General features: G+C 37.4%; 1 protein-coding gene across 1 annotated transcript in view; it reads right to left on the reverse strand.

Annotated features, from left to right (window-relative positions):
* Positions 1-6433: 6433 nt before the first annotated feature.
* Positions 6434-20156, reverse strand: part of CDH7 (cadherin 7) — a 138080-nt gene continuing 124357 nt past the window's right edge. The window contains exon 11 of the mRNA XM_003406257.4: positions 6434-7444. Coding sequence (XP_003406305.1) covers positions 6951-7444 — 494 coding nt within the window. The 3' untranslated portion in view covers positions 6434-6950. The remainder of the gene's footprint in view (positions 7445-20156) is intronic.

Consider the following 20156-nt stretch of genomic DNA (forward strand, 5'->3'; position numbering starts at 1 on the left):
AGAACTGTTTATGCTCAGAAAAAAAAAAAAAAAAAGAAGATGAACCAGGAAGGTAGTGAATCATATAATTTTTTCTGCTTAGTACCTTCCTTACAAAAATGTAAACCATTGGCACGATTTCATTAATGGAAAGCAACTCTAAGACTGTTTTTGAACTAAAGTATGCTAAACTCAATGTTTCCTCAAGTTACATACTTACTAATGTATTTATTTCTAATGCCTGTTCACATCAACTGCCAATAACCAGATAACTAATAGCTAAAGTTGAGTAGAGGGCTCATGAACACTCATTTTATGAGTAAAACATCACTGACAAAACAGTAATATCTGGCATATATTATTTTTTAATCCCCTAGAGCTGCTTCATTGATTAAAGGCTATGATGAGCTACTGCAAGTTATTGGAAGTGCTTTCTGAGTCATCAAAACAAAAATACATTTTATTCAGAATGGTTTCAATGTCAAGTCAATATTACAGTCTACTTCTATGAAGTGTATAAATTATTAATTACACATATGCCACTCATGACTAACAAAAATTATTGAATTCTCTAGAACCTAACTTTCTTTTCTACTCTGAATGTCTGTAAGAAATCTAACTTGTACTTCTTACTGTCTTTTCACAGTCTTTGTGTGCTGTAATGAGGTTAAATCAAAAAACCAAACCCCTTGCTGTGAATCGATTCTAACTCATAGCAACCCTATAGGACAGAGTAGAACTGCCCCAGAGGGTTTCCAAGGAGCAACTGGTGGATTCGAACTGCCAACCTTTTGGTTAGCAGCAGAGCTCTTAACCACTCCACCACCAGCGCTTCATAATGAGGTTAGGCTCATCTAAAGGCCTTTTTCCGCTCAATCATCATCGTGAGTGGAAAAGAATTGTTCTTTATATGTAACTTATACGTAACCCTTTGCCCATGATGACACCCTTCATTCTCATATATAATTGAATTAGTTTGAGTTACAGTCCAGCCTTTAAAGATTTTATCATCCCTTAATATGACTGTTTTTGAGTCATGGTTTCAATTAATTATGCCAATTGTCAATTTGAATATTCTTTCACAATTTAGGGCACTAATTACATGTTTTCTTCCCTAATACATATTTTCCAAAACAGAAATTATCTGTGTTCACCATATAACAATAAATATAATGAACCTTATTACACTGTTTCCATAATTTTCCATAATAAAACCTTACATTTTTACAGTGTTATACAGTTTACACGTACTTAATCATCTCACAATCCTCTGAAACAGACAGGGTAGTAATTAACTCAATTTTAATCATGAAGATATAAAAATTAAGGGAACAAGAATGGCATTTGGGTGCAGCAAAACTGTGCTGGAACTGAGCTTCTAACCTAGATTTTATAACTGCAGACCTGGGGTGCTTTCAAGTATACCACACTCTCAGGCTGTAATACTCAAGAAGCCAAAACCCAGTGACATTTCATAATACATAATTCACACTTCATATTTTTCTGTTAACAATGAGATTGTATCTATAAAATAAAAATAAAACAAGGTGATAGTCCAGATAGTTCAGCTAAATGCTCTCCTCTTAACCACCAAAGTGCTTTTCTGAATATAAATCAAATCAGATTGCTAAAGCAAATAAAGTATTTCTCCCTTCAGTCAGTACCAGGTTTTTTAGTCTTATTGCCCAACAGGCACTTGCCAAATGAAAATAATACACAGGCATTAACTAGGTATTATTAGGCTATTTTAAAGGTCTCTTTAGACATACCTCACAATGCTCCCTAATCTCTCTCAAACACACACATACACATACACACACACACACACAGAGGCACACATCCTTTTCAGTTAAACTCCTAGACAGTAGAAGTTAGCATAGCAATGAAAAAGTGTCAGAATGTCACACAAACAGTTGCTGTCCTGTTTTTGCTTGAAAATTTACCCCCAGAATTCCAGTTCACAATGCCTACCAATTACAACCTCAAATAGCCTCCCATTTTACTTAAGGATATTGTACTTCCTGAAGCAATTTCAATTACATTAAAATGCAAATGCTATTAATCCTTTCTTGCTCTTTTGATGATCATGATCTAGGCAGCTAACATCCCTGTTACCATGAAATAATTAAAAAAAAAAATTTTTTTTTAATAATATCAAATATAGAACATGGACTAATAGAAAATAGATCGGCTTATTTGCTGTCATATATATTCTACCTTCATCCAGGCATCTCTAACAAGAAACAGTAAGTTGAAGCTTCAATTTAATCAGTTTAATCACTCCAACTGTAAATAAGCCTGGAAATAGGGATTTAAAAGCAATTTGAGGTAATTGAAACATTTTATAAGTCAATAGATGTCAAATTAAAATTGAACTTTTAAAGATTAATATTTACAGCCAGTGCTTAAAACTTTAAAATCTTTAAATTGTTCTTGCCTTTTGCCACGTATTTAACTTATTTTAAGCTCTTTTAGATTTTTTTTCTGGACATAATTCCTAGCAGTCTATTTGCATTTCAGTTTCTTTGGGCATGTGGGTCATAACACCAATATCACTCTTCCTTGTGCAACTACACGGCTTACATGAGAATAATGGCTTAAGACCACTCATCGTCCAATGTAGTAAAAGTAATTGTGCATGAAGTTAAAATAATTTAAAACATTCTCAGTGGGCTGAGTCAAAGAGGCACCGATCATTATTAAACACTATTACTTCCTGCCTTTGTCCTGTAGTCTCCTAACCTCAACTGCAGTCAGCCACAGCTAAGCCTCCTGTTAAAGGGAAAAGGCTACCAGTGTCACCTAGCTAATGGCCTGCAGAAAGATCTACTCATTGCCTCCACCTGGCTAATCTTTTGTTGTCATCTCTTTCCGGATTCTGGTCTGTAGCTGACCTTGGAATACTACTTTAACAATGAGCTTGATCTGTCAATCCAGACTCATAATTTAGGCTTGATGTGCAAAGTCCATTTTCTGGTTTTCATAGTCCTTATGCTGATTTAAAATTATACAACAATAGTAATTCAGAATAGGGGGCTTAAGTGTCTTTCCTTGACATGTTGTTAGGTGCCACTGAGTCGGTTCCAACTGAGGGTCTTGCTCTTTTTCGCTGACCCTCTACTTTACCAAGCATGATGTCCTTCTCCATGGACTGATCCCTCCTGATACATGTCCAAAGTATGTGAGACAAAGTCTCACCATCCTTGCTTCTAAGGAGCATTCTGGGTGTACTTCTTCTAAGACAGATTTGTTTGTTCTTTCAGCAGTCCATGGTATATTCAATATTCTTCTGCAACACCACAATTCAAAGGCATCAATTCTTCTTCGGTCTTCTTTATTCATCGTCCAGCTTTCACATGCATAAGAGTCTACTGAAAACACCATGGCTTGGGTCAGGCACACCTTAGTCTTCAAAGTGACATCTTCGCTTTTCAAAGCTTTAAAGAGATCTTTCGCAGCAAATTTGCCCAATGCAATGGGTTTTTTGATTTCTTGACTGCTGCTTCCGTGGGTGTTGATTGTGGATCCAGGCAAAATGAAATCCTTGACACCTGCTTATCGTGTTGCTTATTGGTCCAGTTGTGAGGATTTTTGTCTTTTTTTATGTTGATGTGTAATCCACACTGAAGACTGTGGTCTTTGATCTTCATCAGTAAGTGCTTCAAGTCCTCCTCACTTTCAGCAAGCAGGGTTGTGTCATCTATGTAATGTTGTTAATGAGTATTCCTGCAATCCTGATGCACCATTCTTCTTCATGTAGTCCAGCTTCTCAAATTATGTGATCAGCATACAGACTGAATAGGTATAGTGAAAGGATGTAACCCTCACACCTTTCCTGACTTTAAACCACACAGTATCCCCTTGTTCTGTTCAAATGACTGCCTATTGATCTACGCACAGGTTCCTCATGAGCACAATTAAGTGTTCTGGAATTCCCATTCTTTGCAATGGTATCTATAATTTGTTATGATCCACACAGTCTAATGGCTTTGTATAGTCAATAGAACACAAGTAAACCTCATTCTGGAATTCTCTTTCAGCCAGGATTCACCTGACATCACAATGATATACCTGGTTCTGAGTCTTCTTCTGAAACCGGCTTGAATTTTTGGCACTCCCCTGTCCATAGACTGTGGAAGCTCCTTTTAAATGCTGAACACAGTAACTGTTTGCACCACTCAGGGACTGATTTTAAGAGACTATATATTGTCCCTTAAAACTATATGGTATATATTAGAAACCCTGGTGGTGTAGTGGTTAAGTGCTACAGCTGCTAACCAAAGGGTTGGCAGTTCGAATCTGCCAGGTGCTCCTTGAAAACTCTATGGGGCAGTTCTACTCTGTCCTATAGGGTCGCTATGAGTCAGAAATGACTCGACGGCACTGGGTTTGGTTTTTTTTGGTTATGGTATATATTAAATGCTATTTTTTGGAAGATTCTCTTAACTAGCTTTACGATTGATCTTATTAATCAACTGTTCCAGTCTCTGAGTTTAAAATAAGCGCTAATTCTCAAGTATCATATCAGACAGTGATACACAGAAGAAAATCAAAGTAAGAAAGAGAAATAGAAATCTACAAAAAAAAAAAAAAAACTCACCACCATTAAAATTAAGTTTAGGGAGGACTCCATGTAATTCTATTAGGGACATTTGTCCAGCAATCAATTTTTTAAAAAAATATCGTTAAATCAATACTATACTGATATAATCTTCCCCACATAAAAAAGCAATGGTGTAGATGCAAAAAATTCAAATCATTATTTAAGTGTGTGCCTTTCTTTTCCTAAACTATTACTGGCAAAGGAAAATATATATATATACTTTAAAAGGAGAGAAAGCAGGGTGAATGACGTTCCTTTTCTAAGATACATTCAAAGCTCCATTTAGTGATATGTGCAACAATCAGCACTTTTGACATCACAATCCAAATGTACTAAACTATTTTATCTTCTTTCAGACAACAAGGGGATTATTACAGAACTGTCTTCTCAGCACCTTGCTGATCTAAGGTCTATATAATTCCTGCAGTATATTCTGCTTTATTGGACTCAGTAAGCGTAACATATACATTTTTTTATTTGAAAAAGAAAAACTTACACATGTGACTAAAAGTCAAGAGCAGAATCTTTTTACTGTTACAAAATTGGTTTTTCATATTTTATATATATGTATATTAATACAGCAAGAAGCATTATCTATCCAGTCATGAAACAATGTCTATAAAACTTTATCCAAACTAAAGGCCTGTTTGGAGATAATCAAATTTATTGAATAATTTATTTTGATGAAGCTGAAGGCCACTTTCACAGACTTCATTTCTAAAGGTGGGCTGCAAGTTTACAGACTCCTACATAGTTTCTTCTCGTATAATCCACACATGGATATTCTAGATCCAGTGTTTGCCTTCAGGACAAAAGCAGTTTCCCAACACAATTTCCAACACAGTGTCCACTATCTGCAGATTTATTAGGAATCCAATAACAAATTCTTTTTAAAAGGAGAAATAAAGAAAAAATAAATTCCTTCTTATCTGAATATATGCACATTAAACTAGTATTACTCTAGGAAAAAAATGATAGGTAGAAATACTTTTTTTTTTAAATCATAAAAGCCTTATTCTAAGAATCCCACTTCAAATTTATACACATATGATCTTTTGAAATTGCCTTCCTTATTTTGCACATCTAAACCAGTCTAGAAATTATGTGTCACTTGGTTAATTCTTGAGGGACATATTTGCATCAGAATTTAAAGATTGGTTTTGAAATTTGTAACATTACATTGTTTAAAATATAAAGGAAATGTCAGTCTTTGACTGAACATGTTTACAGCAAAAGAGGTTGGGGCGGAGGCATGTTCTAAAAAGTCTTCGGAGCATACAGATTGTGTGACCTCGAAAAATAAATCTTGCATCAAAGAGAATCGCCGTTCTCTCTGAAGTCTTCTTTCTAAAATAATAAGTACAAATATTTTATTCCAATGTTTTGTACACTCTAATGGCTCAGAAGAACAACTCATGTGTCCTTGTAGCTGTGCTCCTCTCTGAGATATGAACGGCGACGGGGCTCAATTGCTTTACTATTATTTCTCCATTTCCATGCTTCATTTCCTTCATGTAGCTCAGACTGGAGAAAAATCAGCATGTTCTGACGAGTTTAATACTATGAGGCAGTAAGATGGACCTGAATTTAGTGGAGATTGGAGGTCCAAAATAAATATAACACCATGTGTCAAAAAAGAAAAGAAAAGAAAAATTTCTCCTGTACAAATCAGAAGAGATAATAAAAATCAACGAATAGACAGCAACTTTTTTCATACCTACACAAGCATCTCAAAACTACTGCAAACTTTCAGAATTATTTGGAGCACTTCATAATTGACTTGCTAAATAATGGTTAATGTCGCCTTAAACTGAATTTCATTGGCTTTGTATTGGGGGGAGGTTAATTTGGGGAAGATTGCCTAAAATTTACTTGCTAACCAACAGCAAGGAGACGCTGCTGAGTTCTATCATCTAGCAAGCTAAAAGCATCACTGTAAATTAAATTTGTCTCAGGTTTTGATATGCGAGAAGTTCCAAGACTTTCATGGCAGGTCATGTTCTAGTCCTCTCACAGGCAGTACCCTGAAGGTATGTATGTACAGGGCCTTGGCTCACGGAGGACACAGGCACTACTTACTCATAGAGGTTAGGTGCCTTTGCAGGTATAGGAGAGTTGCTATCTATTCACAAACTGCTGAGCATTTCTTTTTATCAAAAGGCCTTCAAATGCTCAGAGTCTGGGTCAGTGCAGTCCCTTGGATAAGTCTAATGAAGATATGCTTCACCAAGGCAGAAACCCAAACAGTTAAAAATGGGGACTTATTTACAGCCATTGTTTCCTCCAGCAAGAGGAGTTTTCATTTTCTGTATGTGGTGGTTTTTGCTTTTACATTTTCTTCAGTACGTTTCACAGGAAAGTTCCAAGGCTATGAATACAGACTCTCCTGGCCAGTTCCATACATGTCCGCAAGCCGTTTAAAGCGAGGTCCCCAGTCACTTAGGTAATCGTAATTCTGATCAGAGTTTGAGCTGATGGAATCTAAAGAACTGAGTGACTCAGCCACTGAGCCATTTCCTTCAAAGGCGTATGTCTGCAAAGAATCATAAGGGGGCGCGCAGGGATCCACATCGGCTTCTTTCAGTCTTTCCCAAATAAATTCCCTAAAAATGACATTATCTGGGATGCTTTTAAACGTGGGTCGGCTCAAGAACTGAATTTCTGGAGTCACATCCCTCCGGGTCTTGGTGTCTCTGATGACGTTGAGATTTCTTAACGCAGCCATGTCAAAGGCTTCTGTGTCTTCCTCTCCTCCGCCCTCATCATCATATCGGACGATGTTTTCTCTGATATCCCTCTCCTCGTCAAAAATGAGCGGCTCTTTTTTCCGTCTTCTCATAGTGACGATCAGGAGAATCAACACTGAAACGATGAGACAGGAAGGAGAAAGTTTCAGTCAACCATCACTGACCCTCCTCATGCTGAAATGAAGCCTAGAACGTTGACTCACAGAGCTTCTTCCCTTTAAAGGGAAATGAATTGGTCACCTACTTTTGTGGGAATTCACAGCAGTAGATGATTCAAAATTGCTCAAATGGCTTTAAAATAGAACACTTTTATACATCAAGAAACCCTTTTCCACACCTGTTCAGAACTGATGTCTCCCTTTTTAACATAACCCTCAAAGTATTTGATAGCACAAATGGAAGGCACAGGTCATGATAAATACAATAATTTCAAAGTCATGACACGAAAAACTGATTTTTTTTTTGAACTCTTAATTGCTGGAAAGGCAAAGTGGCATTATAAATGTTTTGTGTCTCATTTAACAATGGCAATTTCAGAAGGAAACGGATAACAGCATTTCGTCAGCTTCTTTGAAGAAACAGCTAGTCCTTGTCTGTGAAACTCAGCTGTTAAATAAAATTCAGCATGTCAGGCTGGATACACAAAGATTAAAAGCTTCTCTATAATAAATTGAGTCCCACTTTCATGGATGAAATACTGAACTTGGTCTTTATGCATTATACCTAGTGAGAGGATACAGGTGGTGAGAATTTTTCAGCATCAAAGACAGATTTAAGGAATCAATCATCCCATTAATGTTAAGGATTTTTTTTCCCCTTATCAAGAGTAATAATTAAATTGTGAAGCACATGGTTATAAAGAGAAACAAAGGGAAACAACTACACTGGCTATTCTTTGGGCTGAAATAAGCTGAACACATTCTGTATTTTTCATAATATACACCAAGAAGGGCATTGCACTGGCTATGAGTGACTAAATGCTACCTGACTTGGGCACACATTTGATGTCATGGTTCCTTTACTGTCTACTAATAAGGTGGAAGAAGTGTTCTTCAATTCTGGAATTCAAAAATATATAAAGAAATAAATTATTTTTAATTCTTGGTCTATAATAAATACAAAATATTTAAGGAAATTTTTTATCACCTCCACATAAATTGATGATTGTTCAGGATACATTAGTCTCAGCACATTTTTAAGAGGGGCTTGAAAAAGTGGCATATTTATATTTAAAGTGTCTTTTTAAAGTTTTTATTTGGCATTAAGAATACATTTGAAAACTAAAAATATAAAACCAAGGACATAAGAATACATTAAAAAAAAGTAAAACCAAAATGCTAAGTACTTGTTTAATTTTAATTCAGAATGGATTTATTATCTTCAATGAGAATTATATGTGTTCTAAGGTAACTGCTGTTCCCTTTTTCATCATCAACAGAAATGTGACAGATGAAGGACGTTTAATTGGATGCCTCTGGAGATAGTTTTGAAACCACAGTTTCTGTTGCGGCACTTGTCTTTCCTTGCCCATTTGACCCTGCCCTATTACTCACCTCATAAACTTATACTGACAGCCTACAAGTTAGAAATTTAGATGTAGTTCTGAACTCTTTAGGCCACCCTCTTATGTTGCTATGGCACATATATGCCTATTCTCTTTTTTTGCTACTATTTACTACATTTAGGTGCTCACCAAAATGCTGGACATGTGGTTCAAAAACAAGTGCATGCCCTGACAAAGACTGGAGAAATCCCAAGAGTATGGCCCCCAGACACTCTTTTACCTCAGTAACGAAGTCACTCGTGAGGTTCACCCTTCGTCCAAAGATTAGAGAGGCCCATACAATAAAATGACACTAAAGGGACGCACCAGCCCAGGGACAAGGACTAGAAGGCAGAAGGGGGCTGGAAAGCTGGTAATAGGGAACCCATGTCGTGAGTCTGTTAACCAATGTCATAAAACAGTATGTGTACTCTTTAATGAGAAGCTAGTTTGTTCTCCAAAACCTTCATTTAAAGTACAATTAAAAAATTACTTTGGAACAACAACAACAAGACTGCTTGCATAGTTCCCCAAAAAGTTAAACATACAGCTATCAGAAGACCCAGCTACCAGAAGACTCCGAGGTCTTTCGAGAGACTTGAAAGCAGCAATGCAAACAGACACAGGTACACCAATGTTCATTGCAGCACTATTCACAATAGCTAAGAGGTGGAAACAACTTAAATGTTCAATGACAAATCAATGGATAAACAAAATGTGGTGTAGACATACAACGGAATACTACCTGGCCATAAAAATAAATGAAGTTCTGATACATGCCACAACATGGATGAACCTCTGACAGCATGACGTTGAGTGAAATAAGTCAATCACAAAAGGGCAAAATATTGTATAATCTCATTTATATAAAATAACAATAGGCAAATATGTACAGACCAAAGTTTATTAGTGGTTACCTGGGGGGAGAGGGAGGGGGGAAAGGGGAACCAATATCTGGGAAGCAGTGAGTTTCTGTTTAGGGTTATGGGAAATGTAGCAACAATTATGGGTGAGAGTTACACAATTAATGTAATTGGTATCATGAAACTGTATACCTAAAAAATGTTAAATTAGCAAATGTTGTTACATGTATATTTTTACAAAAATAAAAATATAAAAAACATAAAAAAAAACAAACTGCTGCTTGCATATCATTCATTTCTCATTCTGCTCCCCTAAGTAGCCTGGCCCTCACCTTCCTTCCCTACTAAGTGGACCTACAACTCTTCTTTTTACCAGACTACTTGCCTACGGATTATCAGTACATACACCATTCCAGGACCTTGTGGTTTTCAAGGTTCATGCCAGAATGTTACAACAGAAGGGGCCTTGGCTTTGGTGTCAAGAGGAACTTGGATAAAATTTAGGTTTTTCTACATACTAGTTGTGTGATTTGGGCAAGTAACTTCAACTAACTGAACCTAACTCTATAAGATAACAATACCTAATTTCCATATTCACAGGGAGGATTAATGAGACAGAGAGGTTTGGGAATAATGCAAGTAGAGTCAGCAGAATACCAGGCACTGCAAGGTGTACCACAGAGGAGTTGTCATTGTTATCCTCTAGCCTACCAAGAACATTAGTTCAAAATTCCACGAAGGTAGCAACTGAAAACATAAGTGTTTGTCCTTAAACCAAGAAAACGTAAAAAAACAGATCACATAACAAGCCCAGTAGAGGGTGTACCAAATATAAGCATGCGTGGTAAAGATTAAAAAAAAAAAAAAAAAAGATTAAATGGGAGAGAAAAAAGGAGATGAAGTGACAAGTGAAGGTCAGCATACAGGACATGCCATGTTATGCTCTTAATAATTCTCTGGGGTAGGCGGTAGCTCATTTGACCGTTATCTCGGACGTGTGAAACAACTTGTCTCTGGGTCAATGTAATTAAACACAATAACTAGGGGTGAAGCATACCCCACCTCTGTCAGCTGTCAAAGCCTCTGCACCTTCTGTAATAGTAGAAGCTCGGTACTTCCATAGAAAGGAACTGAGAAACAAAGCCTATGGGTAATGACAACTGTTTGCTCAAAGAAAGCTATTGCTATTAGTTGCTGTCTAGTTGACTTGGACTCATGGCAACCCCATGTATGTCAGAGTAGAACTGGGCTCCATAAGATTTTCAAGGCAGTGACCTTTCAGAAGCAGATCACCAGGCCTGTCTTCCAAAGTGCCTATGGGCGTGTTCGAACCACCAGCTTTTTCGGCCAGTAGCTGACTGCTTAACTGCTCGTGCCACCCAGGGACTCCGCAAAGAAAACACACTTTGTTAAGTTTTAAGACATATGAATGGATAAAATTTTAGATTTATATAAAGCTTCAGTTACTGAAATGTTTCACTTAGTTCCCCCAAAATAAAAGTGCAACAGAATGAAAATGGAACCCAAAAAGCTTTCTTATTGAAAAGTCAAACTGAATTGGGCAGAGAACAGAGATGTAAGCATCAGCGAGAACAGAGATGAGGCGGGCTGATGGGGCAGATGAAAATAAGAAAGCTCTGTTACACATACTGGAGAGCAAAACTCAGGGGAGTGCTATCTAATTGAGTGCAAAAGGTTGTAAGAAACAGATAAGCATAAGTGAGGGTTTTAAGAGTTATGTAATAATAACTCGCTCTTTTAATTTGAATCATTGTCTAAATAGGCAAACTATTTCAAAATTGTCAATTCTTTTTCCTTCATACAATTATAATATTTTTATAGGCACACACACATATAATTATTTCCTATATTCTATTGAAAATGTATTTTCACACTACTAATCAACTTGCCTTTTAATGTTCAGATACAGTCCTCAGTAAAACGAGGCAGGAGCATACCCATGGGTGTGTGTCAGCCCACAGACACAACACACATCAACTATATTGATATCTTGTGGAGTTTGACTTATTTCCCAGTCTTGCTCAAAGCAAGGAAAAATGTGAAGTATTTTAGGTTAGACAATTTAACATTTCAATGCCTTGGGAGAATATTAATTTCTAACTACTTGAGCACGTATAAAAATAAATTTTAACCTTTACATAGAGCAAGTATTAACTGCTCTTCAGGGATTATGGAGATAATCCTTGTATTAAAAAGAATATTTTCTGCCTAAGTAAGCACAAGATTATATATTTTAAGAGGTTTTATCATATGTCTTTTCTGTCATATAGGCTATACTTTTGAGTGGAGACAGAAAAAAATATTTAAGTCTAACTGACGTCTAGACATGTGACAATTATATTATGCTTGTTTGTGAATTTAGGTATCTATTTAACAAATGTATGTTGACTATTATATGCTTTAGGTGTGATCATATAATGTCACACAGAGGAGCTGACACAATGTTTTTCCTCATGGAGCATTTACAATTAAATGTGGCAGGCAGACATTAATCAAACACCAAAGCAAATAAATACAAAAATAGAAGTGTGGTAAGTATCCCAAAAGATGGAAATGTGATTGCACGAGAATCAATATATTAGGGGAAACAGATCCAGATGAGGAAGCCTTAAATGAGGATAACTGCCGGATGTGGGCAGCAGATACGGAAGAACCTTCTTGGCACAGTGAATGGTGTGAGCAAAGGTCCTGAGGCCAATGTGGCTGGATAGCAAAGGAAGGTGGGAGATGAGGCTGGAGATTCATGCAGTAGTCTACCCTGCAGGCCTAAGCACAGAAGCGTTTTAAACCAATGCATGATGTTACCAGATTTGTCATTCAAAAAACAAATCACTCTGACTGGACTAAAGATAGGAGGAGGGGAAGAGTAGACATGAGAAGCTGAAATTCTACTGCAGCAGTAAATGCATCACGTTGAGCTAAATTTCTAGTTTTAGTATTCAGCTTCATAATAATCAATTCAACGTCTACTGAATATCCCCATGTGTAGGTAATAGTGTTGGATCCTGGAATAATAGTAAACAGGAGAGAGCCCCTACATGCAAGCGGTTTATAACTTTGTAGGCTATAAAAAACAAACAAAAAACCTTTGCCATTGAGTTGCTTCTGACTCATAGTGACCATACAGGACAGAATAGAACTGCCCCATAAGGTTTACAAGGCTGTGATCTTTACAGAAGCAGACTGCCACACCTTTCTTCCTCAGAGCGGCTGGTGGATTCAAACAACGGACCTTTGAGTTAGCAGCTAGCACATGTAAATACAGTACAAATCACAGTGCAAGTGGCTGCAAGAAGGTACAGATGTGTGTGTGTGCTGAGAGGCATGCTGACCAGGACAGCACTGTTCTCCCCAAATGGAGAGGAATGAAAGGAAGGAAAAATGGAAGAAATACAGAAGTGGGAAACATACACCATACTGTAAATTAGTAGGCCCCTTTATTCTCAACTTTAGGGTGGTCTAAGGCAGATAGAAATCTAGACACTTAAACTGAAACATGATTTTTATTGGATCACCTTTAAAGTATTTTAGTCCTAGGGTCTTAACAAACTTCCTTGTGGCTAATCCATAACTGCTTGATCATGTATTAAAAATAGATGCTATCCTTTACATAGAACAAGTATTAACTGTTTTTTGGGAACTAAAGAGAGAATCCCCGTATTTAAAGAATATTTTTCTTCTGTCTCTACAATTAAGAAGCTCTTCTCTCCAATTCACTCCTTTTATCAGCAAAAGTCATAGCTTCTTAAAGATGGCAGACTCTTTGCACGCCATATATATTTGCTCTAAAGGCACTTTTAGTGTCATCCTCGGCTTTTCTTTTTTTAAATAATATTTCATTGTGTTTTCGATGAAAGTTTACACAGAATATTCAGTTCCAATTTAACTACACAAATTGTTCAGAGACACTGGTTACATTTTTCACAATGTATTAACATTCTCTTTAATTCCCTTCTGGATGTTTCTGTCCAGTAATCTGGTTTTCCTCTCCCCTTATCCCTTCATCTTTGTTTGAGAGAAATTATCGACCATCTGATCTCATACAGATGACTTTATAAAGGTGCGAAGTACTCACTGGTAATATTCTTCATTTCAAGAGCCAATCTGTTATTTAGCTAAAAGGTGACCTCAGGGGGTAGTTTTGGTGCAAGGTTCAGAGAGTATCTCAGGGCAAGAGTCTCAGAGAGTCTCGAAGTCTCAACTGGCCCAGTAGGTCTGGATTTTTTAAGAATTTGAGTTCTGTCCCACATTTTTCTCCCTACTCTGGGTCTTCTGTGCTTGCAAATGTCACAAGATTCAATATTCAATTATGGCACCCAGACTAGGCAGAATTCTCTGGACATAATCTGACATTACACAGTTATACCACTGCCACAGAAGGCTGTTTACATTATAGAGGAATTATTTCCATTCTTGTATTTTTTAAAAACACATTTCAAATCTTGACTCTGGTGTTCATTTAAAACCACAAACCTCTTCCACATAAAAATTGTGTAAAGAAAATTTTTAAAAAAATCAAATTGCAAAATTTCATATGTATCCCTGATAAATATCACATCCTTAAATTTAACCCATTGTTTACAGACTATCACCATAGGTTAAATTCTGAATTTCATTTACTTTTTACTGCTGAGCACTGATCTGCTAAAGCGTGAGCCCTGTAAGAGCAGTGAATCACCACCCCCACCCCCCCGCCAACTAATATACGTCAAGCACATAGGACAATACTTGGTAGCCAGTGTGCATTTGTTGTTGTTGTTGTTGTTGTTGTTGTTAGGTGCCATTAAGTTGGTTTCGACTCATAGCAACCCCACACACAACAGAACAAAACGCTGCCCGGTCCTGAGCCTTCCTTACAATCATTCTTATGCTTGAACCCACTATTGCGGCCACTGTGTCAATCCACCTCGTTTAGGGTCTTCCTCTTTTCCACTGACCCTGTACTTTGCCAAGCATGCTATCCTTCTCCAGAGACTGATCCCTCCTGACAACATATCCAAACTATGTAAGTCTCGCCATCCTTGCTTCTAAGGAGCATTCTGGTTGTACTTCTTCCAAGACAGATTTGTTCCTTCTTCTGGCAGTCCATGGTGTGTTCAGTATTCTTCGCCAACACCACAGTTCAAAGGAATCAATTCTTCTTTGATCTTCCTTATTCACTGTCCAGCTTTCCCACGCATATGATGTGATTGAAAATACCATGGCTTGGGTCAGGTGCATCTTAGTCTTCAAGGTGACACCTTTGCTTTTCAACACTTTGAAGAGGTCCTTTGCAGCAGATTTGCCCAATGCAATGTGTCTTTTGATTTCTTGACTGCTGCTTCCATGGCTGTTGATTGTGGATCCAAGTAAAATGAAATCCTTGACAACTTCAATCTTGTCTCCATTTATCATGATGTTGTTTATTGGTCCAGTTGTGAGGATTTTTGTTTTCTTTATATTGAGGTGCAATCCATACTGAAGGTTGTGGTCTTTGATCTTCATTAGTAAGTGCTTCAAGTCCTCTTCACTTTCAGCAAGCAAGGTTGTGTCACCTGCAGAATGCAGGTTGTTAATGAGTCTTCCTCCAATCCTGTTCTTCTTCGTATAGTCCAGCTTCTCGGATTATTTGCTTAGCATACAGATTGAATAGATATGGTCAAAGAATACAACTCTGGCGCACACCTTTCCTGACTTTAAACCATGCAGTATCCCCTTGTTATGTTCAAACAACTGCCTCTTGATCTATGTAAAGGTTCCTCAGGAGCAGAATTAAGTGTTCTGGAATTCCCATTCTTCGCAATGTTATCCATAGTTTGTTATGATCCACACAGTCGACTGCCTTTGCATAGTCCATAAAACACAGGTAAACATCCTTCTGGTACTCTCTGCTTTCAGCCAAGATCCATCTGACATCAGCAATGATATCCCTGGTTCCATGCCCTCTTCTGAAAGTGGCCTGAATTTCTGGCAGTTCCCTGTCGATATACTGCTGCAGCCGTTTTTGAATGATCTTCAGCAAAATTTTGCTTGTGTGTGATATTAATGATATTGTTCTATAATTTCCACATTTGGTTGGATCACCTTTCTTGGGAATAGGAATAAATATGGATTTCTTCCAGTCAGTTGGCCTGGAAGCTGTCTTCCATATTTCTTGGCATAGACGAGTGAGCACCTCCAGCACTGCATCCATTTGTTGACACATCTCAACTGACATTCCATCGATTCCTGGAGCCTTGTTTTTCGCCAATGCCTTCAGAGCAGCTTGGACTTCTTTCTTCAGTACCACCAATTCCTGATCATATGCCACCTCTTGAAATGATTGAACATTGACTAAGTCTTTTTGGTATAATGACTCTGTGTATTCCTTCCATCTTCTTTTGATGCTTCCTGCGTCATTAAGTATTTTCCCTGCAGAATCCTTTACTATTGCAACTCTAGGCTTGAATTTTTTATTCAGTTCTTTCACCTTGAGAAACACCCAGCATGTTCTTCCCTTTTGATTTTCCATTTCCTGCTCTTTGCACATGTCATTATAATACTCTACTTTGTCTTCTCGAGCCATCCTTTGAAATCTTCTGTTCAGTTCTTTTACTTCATTGATTCTTCCTTTTGCTTTAGCTGCTCGATGTTCAAGAGCAAGTTTCAGAGTCTCCTCCAACATCCATCTTGGTCTTTTCTTTCTTTCCTGTCTTTTCAATGACCTCTTGCTTTCTTCATGTATAATGTCTTTGATGTCATTCCACAACTCGTCCGGTCTTCAGTCATCAGTGTTCAATGCATCAAATCTATTCTTGAGATGGTCTCTAAATTCAGGTGGGATATACTCAAGGTCATATTTTAGCTCTCGTGGACTTGCTCTGATTTTCTTCAGTTTCAGCTTGAACTTGCATATGAGCAATTGATGGTCTGTTCCACAGTCGGCCCCTGGCCTTGTTCTGACTGATGATATTGAGCTTTTCCATCGTCTCTTTCCATAGATGTAGTCAATTTGATTTCTGTGTGTTCCATCTGGCAAGGTCCGTGTGTATATTTGCCATTTATGTTGGTGAAAGAACGTATTTGCAATGAAAAAGTCGTTGGTCTTGCAAAATTCTATCATTCAATCTCCGGCATTGTTTCTATCACCAAGGCCATATTTTCCAACTACTGATCCTTCTTGTTTCCAACTTTTGCATTAAAATGACCAGTAATTATCAATGCATCTTGACTGTATGTTCGATCAATTTCAGACTGCAGCAGCTGATAAAAATCTTCTATTTCTTCATCTTTGGCTCTAGTGGCTGGTGCGTATATTTGAATAATAGTCATATTAACTGGTTTTCCTTGTAGGCATGTGGATATTTTCCTATCACTGACAGCATGGTACTTCAGGATAGATCTTGAAATGTTCTTTTTGACGATGAATGCAACACCATTCCTCTTCAGGTTGTCATTCCCAGCATAGTAGACTATATGATTGTCTGATTCAAAATGACCAATACCAGTCCATTTCAGTTCATTAATGCCTAGGATATCGATGTTTATGCATTCCAATTCATTTTTGACGATTTCTAATTTTCCTAGATTCATACCTTGTACATTCCAGGTTCTGATTATAAATGGGTGTTTGCAGCTGTTTCTTCTCATTTTGAGTGTACATTTACTATTTGTTAAATAGATGAATAAATGATGGGCAAGGCATTGTGACTGGAGATATTCAGGTAGCTCTTGCCATGAGGAAGCACAATATTTTGTATTAAAAACATTCAAACAACTATTATACGATGCAATAAATTATACAGCAATATAAAATATGCCAGGGGAGTGCTAAATCCATTGCTGTCGAGTTGATTCTGACTCAGAGTGACCTGATAGGACAGAGTAGAACTGCCCCATAGGGTTTCCAAGGCTGTAATCTTCCATAACAAGCAGATTGCTATATCTTTCTCCTGCGGAGCAGCTGGTGGGATCAAACCACCAATCTTTCGGTTAGCAGATGAGGGCTTAACCATTGTACCACCAGGAAAACATAGGCAAGTGATTATTTCTGGCCAGGATGTTGAGAGGAAGTCTTACAGGAGAGAGTACGTTTGAGCTAGGCATGGAGGATGAGTCATTTCAGCAAGAAACAACATTTCAACAGGCTCTCTTCTCTGTGGTCTGTATAAACAGTCAGAACTTCTTATTAATTCTCCAGGGTATTTTCTGAATTTGAACTGTTCACTATAGGAGCCACTAGCCACATGTAGCTATTGAGCACTTGAAATGTGGCTCTTCTGAACTGAGATGAGCTCTAAGTGTAAAATATACATGTGATTTCAAAGATTTAATTTTTTAATGATTGTAAAATACATCATTAATAATTTTTATTGATTATGTGTTAAACTGAGAATATTTTGGATATTATTAACTGAAGTATATTTATTAACACTTATTTGCACTTGTTCCTTTTTCTAATGACACTACTAGGGAATTTAAAATTACATATGTAGTTCACATCTGTGGCTCGTATATTTCTTTTGGACTTCTGGTCTAAACAAAATATTCAGAAATATTGGAAAAATCTTAGTTGCGTGGGGTGTTAGAGTATACTAATCTCAATGTTTTATTGCCAAAGAATACACTGAACAGTAAACAGCTATTATAACTGTAATTATTGCTGTATCTATAAGGTATAACTGAAAAATTACTTAAATAAAAAAGCTGCTAGCACAATCTGTATTCAAGTTCAATAATTTATTTAAAACAGTTGCCCAAATCAATGTGCAAGTAGAACTTAGTCATTTAATACCTTCTTATGTGTAGACTCGTCACTCTTCTTTGATCTTATTGACTAGAATAAAAATCATGAAAAAGTCTGTTACAGTTTCTCCATTTGGCACTACTTAAATTTCACCAATTTTGTTTTAATATTGAATTGAATGTTAATTTACTGGCCTGTGATCAGGAACAACCATTACAAGGAAACCTCCAACCCATTTCAATGTCAATTCTAAACCCCACTACTCCGCTAGGACTCCTTGCTCTCAGGATAACACAGAGAGGTCCCCAAGTGGGAACAGTTTCCTGCCATTTCCAGTCAACAATGTATCTGCAGCTACACTTAACTTCACTGACTTTTACTTTTTTGGAAATATAGCCTACTCCACATCTTCACTTTCTTATATCCTGTTTACTCCTAAACAAGAGCAGTATGGCTTTTCCCGTATTGCTAATCCCCACATTAGTAACAGTAACCTGAAACTAAGGTTACTGATAACCTTGCCATTTGTCAAATAAAATGAATGCTTTCTAGCCCTTCTTTTACATCATATCTGTCATGTTTTGACACAGAACTTCCACCAGGAACCCCAATGTGGGTAAGTGCTACTGAACTAGTTCAACAGAACATTACGAGGTTTCTTGCAGCTCTTTTAAAAAGAAAAGTCCCCATCTAAAGACTCTCAAACCATGATTTGTTTTGGGGTTGCTCTTCTCTAATAAGCCAACACTTACAGTGAGTGTTTCTCAAGTTCTGTCCTTATTTTCTTCCCTTTGCACCCAACACTCTTCCTAGGTGAGCTCAATGAAACCCAAGGATTTCAACTACCTGCTACATATGGTCATTACTGATGACTCACATCTAATTCTCCGGATTAATCAGATTGTATTACAAATGACTACTCACAATTTTTATTAATAATAAATACATATAACCTTCTCAGCGTAGAGTAAGTGCCTAATAAGTGCACTACTTTTACTACTACAACTTTCTGCACAAATCTGTCATTTGTATGACATTCAAAGATATAAATTCATTAACTTTCCTCTAATCTGATTCAGAAGCCCTGGTGGTGCAGTGGCTAAAGCACTCAGCTCTAACCAATAAGGTTGGCAGTTTAAACCTGCTAGCTGCTGAAGGAGAGAAGAATGTGGCAGTCTGCTTCTGCAGAGATTTCCAGCCTTGGAAACACTATGGGCAGTTCTACTCTGTCCTACAGGGTCACTGTGAGTTGGAATCAACTCGACAGCAGTGGGTTTGGTAATCTGATTGGAGAGGTTCCTTGGTGGTACAGTAATTAAGCACTCGCTGCTAACTCGAACGTCAGTAGTTTGAACCCACCAGACACTCGATGTGAGAAAGATGTGGCAGTTTGCTTCTGATTACTGTCTTGGAAACCCTATGGGGCAGTTCTGCCTGTCCAACAGGGTCACTGTGAGTTGTTATCAACTCAAAACAATGGGTAAAATCTGTTCTGATCTTTTTCAATCAAGCAAATACTCAAACCAGAAAGTTACCTTTGACTCCAACTTCCCTCCCTGGTTGTCTTTGTATTCTGGTCATCTCACACCCTAGTCAAGCCACTCGTATATTATAACCCGTGGAATGTGCCTCAAATCCCTTCTCTAGAAACATTGGCTCTGCCCATTTAAGGAGTTCATCTACTTTGAATTCCTGC

This window comes from Loxodonta africana, chromosome 11 (assembly GCF_030014295.1).
Source record: "Loxodonta africana isolate mLoxAfr1 chromosome 11, mLoxAfr1.hap2, whole genome shotgun sequence".
Taxonomy (NCBI): Eukaryota; Metazoa; Chordata; class Mammalia; order Proboscidea; family Elephantidae; genus Loxodonta; species Loxodonta africana.